The sequence below is a fragment of the Dendrobium catenatum genome, unplaced genomic scaffold, assembly GCF_001605985.2.
Source record: "Dendrobium catenatum unplaced genomic scaffold, ASM160598v2 fragScaff_scaffold_716, whole genome shotgun sequence".
Classification (NCBI taxonomy): domain Eukaryota; kingdom Viridiplantae; phylum Streptophyta; class Magnoliopsida; order Asparagales; family Orchidaceae; genus Dendrobium; species Dendrobium catenatum.
In genome coordinates this window covers 15,711,608-15,722,089 of record NW_021319178.1, presented here as the reverse complement: position 1 = coordinate 15,722,089, position 10,482 = coordinate 15,711,608, and the positions used below count along the sequence as shown (strand labels likewise).

Here is a 10,482-nt window from a genome sequence, read left to right as displayed (position 1 = left end):
TAAAATAAACAAATATTTTTATACTGAATTATTAGATTTATGTAAATGTGAATAAAATTCTCAATAGGATAATGACCTATGAACCCCACCAATAAATCACATGTGATGATTTTGCTCGTACCATTGCAGACAACCATCATCCATTGCCAAGAAAGAAAATTATCGTAAGTATTCTAAAGCAATGAAGAATTTATAGAAGGGACCTTCAAAATTATCATATTATGAATCAAGTGTAATAGGGTGAGAACTACGTAAGAGTCACCACACCTATATATGGTCAGAAGAAGAAAAAAATTGAAAAATTTAATCTATTTGATCAAGAATTCAAATTATGATCACAATAAATAAAAAATTTATTTTACTTATTTTGAGTTAATATTTAATAAAAAGTAATATTATAAAAAATAGGTTAAATTTTTAATTATATAGTTTTTAAAACATTTAAAAAAAACTTATGGAGACATTAAAAGTTAATGAAATTTAACATATTTTTTATTTGGTTGCATGTTGTTTGATTTGAAATTTAAGTGATTTATTGGGGAAAATTTTTTTACCGGCTTCGATTTTCAAAACCGTTGCACCCATGTTCTAGATTTGTTATCCTCCGTCTACTATCATTTTTCATTATTTTAAGAAAATTTGTGTTCTAAGAGTTTATTTCTTACGGTGCTATTTTGCTGAAAATTATGTTCCCGTAATGATTTTAAAATAAGAATTTACCAAAAAATTGCATAGGGTTCCAACTAACAATGAGGATTTTGGTTTGGAGACAGTTAATTTTTGGTATATTTTAAACTAGGTTGGCATAAATGATAATATTCTTACTAGGTTTCCTGCATCAATTTCAGCTCGAAATATTTCTGAGAAAATAAGTAAAAACAATAGTGAAAATTATCAACAACAAACACCTAATGTAAATGTGTTGGAAATTAGCCTTTGTTATAAATCAAAATAATTAAATTATTTTTTGAAACATTAATGTTTACAGGTCTTCTTTTGAGACCAACTTTTCTATTTTTTTTTTAATAAAATTTTCAGATTAAAATTTTTGTAACTTAAAAAATATTTTAAAAACTAGCAAAAAAAAACTCCTAAATGAAACAAATAGTATATCTATCTTGGTGCAATTTTGATCGACGAAGTTAACGGATAAAACGGGGCAAAAGTGCAAAAAAAGAAGCTGGTCAGCATATCAACATCGTACCCTCAAAATCGAATTTTTTTTTATTTCGTAGTGGTTTAATTAACCCTTCTCTCAAATGCAGTTTGCTGACCGTGTGCTGTTCGTTGGATGCTAATGTTAGGGCATACGGCGTTGCGACAGCGACATTTCAAATCTTTCAATATTTGCATTTCCAGCCAGTCTATTTTTTAGAGTCTCGTGATTTTTTTCAGTTATTATATTTTCGTAGTATTCCAAACTGCCACATTATTTTTATTTATATTTTGTCTAAGAAAATTTGGTATGAGTTGATCAAGAGTGTAGCTCCGTTTTGTGGTTATAAAAACATAATTGACGATTGACCTCACTTGGTGTTTTTCACATCTGAGGAAATCTCTTATGGAAATGATAATTTGAGGGATAATAAATCTATCATATTTCGTAAATATTACGTTTTTCAGAAACACAAACATACTGGAGAGGAGGATATTCGCAGTCAGTGATGATATAGGATATTTCAAGTGGATCGGGTACTGCTTTTGAAGCAGGCCTTGAGAGATAGGTCTATCAAAAGACGTTGAGGCAATTTGGAGATTACCTTCATAGAGCGTGTTCCCGCAGATTGTTTATACTATGCTTATACTCGCTATCGAGGCCAGCTGCTTTTGTACACGAGTTAGAATTCGAAGAAATACAATATACTCTAACGAGCTCCATTTATGATTCGTTACGAATTTTAACAGAGAACAACAATTCAACTATACACTAAATAAATTAAGTTTTAAAAGCAACAAAAAGCAACAATGCCTCCTCAGCATAGTCCGACTACGAATGGTGATAAGCATCTGAATAGCACAGAGCGAGAGCGCCTCACCTAAAGACGACCATTCGCCTTTGTAAGAAAGATATTATGTGCGATCACCTGACACGAGGGTCTTGGAGAATGAAAGTGCAGTCGTTGAAATATAATATTCCGGATACGCGATGTTATATACAGCTAGGTTCTGATTAATAGGGCGGGGCTGCGGAGGTGCACGTCATTGGCTGTCAATGTGTGTTTTATATGAAGCCTGATGTGGAGCATGTCATACGAGTGTTGTTTTTGTCATCACATCTTTCTACCGTCTCTTCTCTCATACACTCTCTCTCTCTTTTGTAGCCATTTTAATTTTTGGAGTAGATGGCAACCACTTTTATTTTGTATGGACACCCGGACAGGAGAACACTCTGATTAGCACTGGCCTGGATACTCAGAGTAACCGAGAGCCGAGCGGGTTAAGCCACAATGGGGGTAGAATGGCGCTTTTTATTGGTCTCGCGGATGCCTTCCGCACTCCACAAAAAATTAATTTCCTCACTGACTCTCTCGTCTCTCTCTCTCTCTTTCTACATGAAGGTGGGTGAGAATATTTTTTTTCTCTCAAGTCTTCATAATCATAGTTTTTTTTTTTAATTAAAAAATTTTTAATCCATTGGGTTTTTAAAACTCAAAGGTTCTAGTTTTACTGAGTTTATGAATTATAAAGTCAACCAATTAATTAGAGGAGAATTATAGATATTTCAAATTTAAATCAAGTAGCTTAAATCATGCTTATGGTATAAATTTTTATTATATTTTGTTATATTTTATATTAATAAGGGATATATTTTGTTTTTATATTTATGCTTTGTTACAAGTGATTTTTTTAGATCTATTTTATTAATTAGATATGAACATCATAATGGTAGAAAAAGTGGTTGAAATATATAGTATAAGATAATAAAATAATTTAAATAAATTTGTGTGAAAATTAATTTAGATAGCATGAGACAATAATTTTGTTTCTTATTATTGAATTTATCTTCTCTATAATTAAATAAATAATAATAAATAAAAATTAAATCATAATTGTCATCTCAAGCTAAGATTATAAAAAGTTTGGAAAGTGATTTTTTAAAGAATTATTGTTGGCCCGATCCGCACAGTTAAAAAATACCTTACCACCTCTTGTGCCGAACCATTATGACATCGGTACACAACAAAAATAGCCGTGCCAGCACGCTCTTCTGAGATTCGGTCTCTAGATGCCATCGTAAGTGACCGCATATAGAACTTTATCAAAAGCGATCACGTTGCGACTCACTTCCGAGGTTTGTTTTTCTCTGCAATTCCATTCAAGCTTTCAACACACCTTGTGTTTGTAATAAAGGAAAATGCGATTGCGCCGCACCTGAAGAGGCTTTCTTAAAGGGATTTTGGTAATTTGGTCCGGTGCAAGGGACCTAGAGGAAGGTTCGTTTTGCCTAAAAAAGTGAAATAACCGGAGTTTTTTGAAAAATGACCAGATTTTTCAAAAAAACTCGGTATTTGCACTTTTTACCTATTTTTGACTAAAATCGAACCTTCCTCTACATCCAGTGAAAGGACCTAATAATTGCTCTTTCTTAAGTGAGTTTTAGGGGCTGTTACGGTAATAAAAAGTCAAAGGACTTTTGTTTGGTTGAGTACGATACTAATATAATTATTTATTATTTTTATTTTGATTTGAAATAAATGAAATTATCATATATTTTGAATAAAGATGGAGGACAATAACGAGCAATGGCCGATGATGAAAATGGAATGGATAGCGGGAGGTGACGGTGGCCGACAAGTGACAGCAGAAGCAATTGCTGACAACAAATAACATTATAGCAAGCAACGGAGGTGATCTGCAGCAAATGAAATATTATAACACCTAAGCTGATGATATCATTTGTCCTTAAATAATATATTTAAGTAAATGAAAACATTACATAACGAGAACTAATGAATAAATTCATGTTAATACCTAATTTTATATTTGATGTATCATCAAACAATTATCTTGATCGGGCACAAATCTCGAGGCAAAAATTAATTTGGAAACTTCAAAAAATTAAATCTGGAATCATCTGAACTCTAATTTTAGTAAACATACAGTCGAACTGATCGTCTTAGAACTACGAACTCAACGACACCAAATTCAGCTCAATCAAAGCCCAAAATGGGTCAGAATCAAAGGCCCGAAGCACATTCGGAAGGTTCAATCCATAATTTGCCTTACCAAACAGTTTCCAAATATGAGATGCTTATAATCGAATCGAGCAGCTCAACGAGACAATCCAACGAGCCCATGATTGCCAAATTCTGATATTGTTAAGACCTTCAAATGTTTAACGAACGGTACATGATCAAGGTATTCAATATCGGCCGTCCATCCAACAACTCTTCATTTATCTCTTATCGCTCACATATTTACGGGTCATGCCACTCCAGAAATCTATAAATAGGCCCTCATTTCTCTTAAGAGGGGACCGAAGGAAGCAAGAACGAAGTAAGAAGAGGAGAAGAGAAGAGAATAGGAGTGAAGAAACTCCTCCTCGATCACCGCCGGAGTTCGCCCGACTTTCAAGTAACGCCGGAATTCCGTCCGACCTTCAAGAGATGCCGGATTTCTATCCAACCTTCAAGTGATGCTAAAGTTCCACCCGAACTCCAAGTGACGCTAGAATTCTTCCCGACCTCTAAGTGACGCTGGAATTCCGCCTGACCTCCAAGTGACTCTTGAATTCCGCCCGACCTCCATGTGACGTCGGAGTTTCACCTAAACTCCAAGAGACTCTGGAGTTCTGCCCGAATACCATCTAACGCTAGAGTACTCCTTGGCTGCCAACTGACATCGACTTCTACCCGTCGCCAGACCTCCGCTCATCATCAAGTTTCTTCCCGACGCCGGACTTCTGCCTGTTGTTGGACTTTCGCCGAACATCTATCTGATGTTTGACTTCTGTCTATTGTTGGATTTCTACATGATGCCATCCTTCTGACCTTCGTCATCAAGCAACGGTCCTTCCGACCTCCGTCACCCGTCGACTACGTACGGTCCTTCTAACTTACGTCGCCCATCAACTATAGTCCTTCCGACCTACGTCGCCAGCCGACTACGATCCTTTTGACTTACATCGCCCACCGACTACAGTCCTTCCGACCTCCGTCGCCCACCAACTACGGTCCTTCTGACTTACGTCGCCCACCGACTACAGTCCTTCCGACCTTTGTTTCCCACTGACTACGTTCCTTATATTTGGGTCAAACTAGGTTGGATTTGGGTTGAATTATAAGGCATAGACAATGCTACATCAATGGGCATCCACCGAAGGGGAATCCTATAGGAGACATCTACACTAGGCTATGAAAACCTGTCCTAAGGATTGAACTCAGGGAAATATAACTCATATAAAAATGAGTTCAATAGTGACCACATTGGCGCCCTTCCTTGTATTAATAATTATGTCCTTCCACTTTTGAATATGTAAAATCTATGAAGTTGAACATTGCAATTTCATCTTCTAAATCTGTCGCATCATTAATTGACAAAGGTGTTTTACATGGCATCCAATCATGTACCACACCTCATCGAGCGACCGTTATGGTCGCCCAAACCATCATCTCGGTGATAACGTGGATTCAGAATTCTCACCCAAAAGACCTGAAGTTCACACTACATATCCACTGATAGACAAAGGAAGTCTGCAGACAACTGCTCGAATCTCCGTGTGAGATTTGACTGCATCACCCATAGTGTTTCAAAGCTATGATCATCATCAGTATCCAATCCCTTATCGTTGTCCAACATTCTTCCCAAGGCAAACTCTAATACCAAACTGATGTAATTTACAAGAAGAATAACCAGCAAATAGGGAAGCCAAAAAAAAGAAATAATAAACTAGAAACTCAAATTCTATATAACATTCCCCTTTCTCCTTTATAGTAGTCTATTGAGATGATAAAGTTGGTTGTTCACCGAGAGGAAGGCTAAGTTGGTGGATTTAATAAACCAAATTACAATAATTCCCAATGATTTTGAATTAATTTACTCCAATGATCAATTAATTTAGAGGAATAAGTATAATATATCGAAGTCATAATAAAAGGGTGTAAATGACCTGAGCTGGATAAAACTTGACTTTGCAAATCAATATTATTTAGTCGTGAGTTTGTGCTCGAGCTCAAACTCAAAATCAAGGTTCGAATCCCGCTCTTTGACATATTCAGTACCTAACCATCAAGCCACTTATACAAAGCTACTTAAAGGGATACTTTTTTTTTTTATTTAAATTATAACTTATAAAATATTAAAAGTAATTATTATTTTAAAAGTAAAACTTTTTTTAAAGATCAAAATAGTTAATGTAATTATTTAATTAAATAATGAATTATTAAATTAGTTAATTCAATTTAAATAATTTAATTTGACAATAAGTTATTATATTATTTAACTTAATTCAACAAAATAAAAAGTTATAAATATTTATTATAGTCTTTTTATAGAAAAATTTAATTTCAGTGGGAAATCCGTCAGAATTTGTGACGAATTTATTTCCACCAGAAATTATATCGAAATTAGTTGTTTTCATATAATAAATGGACGAGCTAATCTCGAACTCATTCTACAGACTAAACATGAGTTTGAGCTGCCTTTTTAAATGACATTTTGAACTCAAGTTGGTCATGACTCAATTCATTTACACCTCGAGTCACAACTAACTCTACAAAGAATAGAAGAATTGACCCTTTGCATGTGTCAACTTAATAAATTAGTCAACGGGTTAAAATCATGATCAATAAGTTCATAGCTTCTCTACTCATGGAGTCATAGAAAAAAGGTTGTTAGCGGTTGTAAATATCACAGTGTTAGAAGAAGGGAGATGTTTATTAATCATATATAATTCGTGAGGAGGTTAATTTAATTATTGATCATGGGGGAGGTTGTTGGTCATGGGATAATGTTTAGCTTGGAGTTACATATATTAGGAGATATTATTACATGCAGTCATCAGACAATCCGGAGGTAAATCAGGACGCATCACGTCACCTAATATACAACAGTGTATAATAACGATACACAATGTATTGGTGATGTGGTGCATCTTGATTGGCTTCTGGACGGCATTCGGTGACCTCACGTAATAATTTCACCAATAAGAGGGGAACTTGGTCATAAGTAGAAGAGGTGCCATTTTTAGGTGGGTATGAATTGGATTTTAATTTGTGCACCAATGATAAAACTAAACATAATAAAACAATAATGTTATATTCATGGAAGCAAATTCAAAAGTTTGTGATATTAAAAGCATCTCTTGCTTACATAATAGTGAACTAACTGATTCATGAATTTTATTAGAAGCAAAATTCTAAAGTAGATAGCAAGTAGAAAAACACATTGATAATACTCTTATAGAAGTAGAATTCAAGACTACAAGACTCATGATATATGCAAAATATAATGAGAATTTATTTTTCATATATCATATTACATGTGCATTGATAGCAGCTGATTTTTTTTTTCTTATTTGGATGTGGATGTCTTGGATCAAATTATTGTAACATAGAATAATTAGTATTTGATAAACTCTATCACTTGGTAAAAGCAGGTGTTGCCACCAGAACAAGTGGTATTAGTTTAGGAGTAATCAACCCAGGTTTGGGCCTCATGTCAATATCTTCTTTGGTCATTCCATCGAGCAATGTCCAATTGAACCTATAGAGCATATTTGACAAAGCAAGCTCAACATTTGCCATGGAAAGTGTTATTCCCGGGCAAATTCTTCTTCCAGCTCCAAATGGTATGAACGCTGAGTTGTTCCCTTTGAAATTAATAGAGCTATTCTCAAATCTCTCTGGCCGAAAAATCTCAGGATCTTCCCAGTACTTGGGATCCCTCCCAATAGAATATGCATCAACATATATCATAGTCTTTGCTGGAATATCATAGCCATTAACCTTGGCATCTTTCATGCTCGCTCGTGGTGGTAGCAATGGGCCAGGCGGACTAAGCCTCAGTGTCTCCTTTATTACTTGCTTGAGGTAAGGGAGATGTTGTATGTCGCTCTCTTCCACCGTTCCTTTATCGCCGACAACTCGTCGAACCTCCTCTTGCACCTTTTTTAGAGCCTCTGGGTTCTTTATTAGTTGTGTCATCGCCATTTCTATGGTTACTGAGGATGTATCTATTCCTGCTGTAAACATATTCTATAGAACAAAGTGATAAAGTTACACATAAGCAAGTCTTGGAATTTATTCAAAGAAGAAATATTAAGAATTTTCTAAATTATTCGAATTTAATATGCATCATAGTCATTCCAAACTACTATCATCCAACTACATGATCATTCTTCTTATTTTCCAACATAACAATTCCTATATTTTTTTTCCTCCAAGAAGGCGCATAAGGAAGAATCTATAGTTTAGAATGAAGTCCCTTTCATTCTTACTTAAATAACATTAAGGGTTTGCTAAGCATGGTGATTTACTTCTGTCCAACTTAAAGTAAAATGGTAGCAATCATGTGAGCAAATAATTGAAGTCCAAAGGTTACAAATGGAAGACAATAATGACAGCTTATAGAAAGAAAGGGAAAAAAATTTTCGTACAATTAAAAAAGTTTAAACCGAGAGCTAATTATGATTCTTAGAACCGTGATTAGAAACTACTATGATAAAACCAATGATAAACTTCATGCATGAATAATATTTCATATAATATGCAGACTTATTAAAATATAAATAAAATTGTTTTTGATGTAGAATTACCGTGAGAAGACCTTTGATTTGATCCATAGTGAGAGAAGAACCTTCCTTAGCATAAAGATGAAGAAGAACATCTAGTAAATTTTCAGAATCACCCTTTCCTTCACTTATTCGGGCCAAGTGCTCCCTTATATTCTCCTCATACATCAAATTCATCTTTTCATAAATCTTATCAAGCTTCGCCCGCCACCCAGTGAGCAAATCAAGCCACCCAAGCCAGGGAAACAAATCTGCATTTCCAAGCTGACCCATCGCAGCAGCCACCTCGCTAACAAGGCCCTGAAGCGGACTCCAACCACACTCTCCGTCAGGCGAAAGCCTCTTCCCAAACACCTCTCGAAAAATAAGATTGTTGATGTAGTAAAATGCCATTTGGCTAACATTCACTGTATCCCCACGAGCGGAAGTTTTTGATATTGTATTGACGAGCGCGTCGACTTCTTCTCTGCGAAAGGAGTGGAAAGACTGAACTCTGCCGACGCTGAAGACTTCAGTGTTACAGAGCCGCCGGAGTTGTTTCCAGTGATCGTTGTAGGGGCAGAAACCGATGTCTTTGCCGCCATAGGTGAAGCGTTTGGGGGAAGTCAGTTGGGCACGGCTGCAAAAAATTTGATCTTGGGCTTTCAGGATTTGCGAGGCGGTGTCGGCGTCACAGACGAACATGGTGCGGATTTGGCCGATGTTGACGTGAATGAGGGGGCCGTATTTTTTGGAGAGGTGGTAGAAGGTGATGTGGGGGTTTTCGCCGAGGTCGTGGAGGTTGCCGAAGATGGGGTGAGGGGGAGGGCCGGGGGGGAGGTTGAGGGCTGGTTTGCGGCGGCGGTAGACGGTGACAACGAGGAAGATGAATGGGAGGAGGAGGAGGAGGAGAGGATGGGTTAGCGTTTCTTGTGAGTTGATAACCATGTTTGATCGACTTGATTGCGTTATGTAAACACAGATGAGCTTCTTTAGAGGCAATGGAGGCTAGGTTGATAACCATGCATGCGTATTTATATTGAGGAAAGAGGTCGGGTCTGGGGTGGGCCGGTAGCACATGCCAACCTAGTAGTAGGAAAATCTACATTCACATTTTTCTTTTCTGTGTTTCTGAGTATACTTTTCTATTAAGAGATTAATACCAGAAAATTTTCATAAGAGTGAAAATTATTTATTGATAGATGTTTTCGCGTCGTTTTCTTGGCAAGCATGCAGAAAACATCTTCTTAGGGCATCTCCCATCAGAAACTCCATTCCTAACACAAAAATAAGACAAGTTGAATCATGAGACGGCTCAAAAAGATGGCTCTTTAACGAGCTTGCAAGTTGAGCTTATCGACTATAGAGCTCTCATTCGTCTCCGGATGCCGTTCGGTGACTGCATAGAATAATTAATCCTAGTGCTGGAGAGAGCTTTTCAAAAGCCATCACTTGCCGCTTGCAAGGCTCGTTTTTCTCTTGCAATTCACAGTCAAATTTCACTGTGTTTTGATAAAGAAATGCGATTGCAGCTGACTGAAAGGCTTTCTTAATTGAGTTTTAAGGGCTATTAAGGTAATAAAAAGTCAAATTACTTCATTTGTTTGAATGAGTACGCTACTAATATAATTTTTTATTTTTTTTTATTTTTATTTGATATAAATGAAACTATCATATATTTAGAATAATAATTGATTAGAGATGACCGATAATGACGAATAATGATGGAAGATGAAAATGGCACCGGTGGCGAGAGGTGACGATGGCCGGGA

General features: G+C 36.0%; 1 protein-coding gene across 1 annotated transcript; it reads right to left on the bottom strand.

Annotated features, from left to right (window-relative positions):
- Positions 1-7,427: 7,427 nt before the first annotated feature.
- Positions 7,428-9,668, bottom strand: LOC110114269 (cytochrome P450 71A1-like). Its single transcript, XM_020847094.2, has 2 exons — positions 8,756-9,668; positions 7,428-8,195 (listed from the first exon to the last, which is right to left on the bottom strand). The coding sequence occupies exons 1-2, from the start codon at positions 9,656-9,658 to the stop codon at positions 7,581-7,583; spliced, it is 1,518 nt and encodes a 505-aa protein (XP_020702753.1). The 5' UTR covers positions 9,659-9,668; the 3' UTR covers positions 7,428-7,580.
- Between the last annotated feature and the right edge of the window lie 814 nt (positions 9,669-10,482).

What these genes read in the sequence shown, in the direction of transcription:
- LOC110114269 (XM_020847094.2), bottom strand. Translation starts at nt 9,658, where the DNA reads ATGGTTATCAACTCACAAGAAACGCTAACCCATCCTCTCCTCCTCCTC. An exon ending in AAATCAAAGGTCTTCTCACG is followed by an intron (nt 8,196 to 8,755) that starts GTAATTCTACAT and finishes TTTGTTCTATAG; the next exon opens with AATATGTTTACAGCAGGAAT.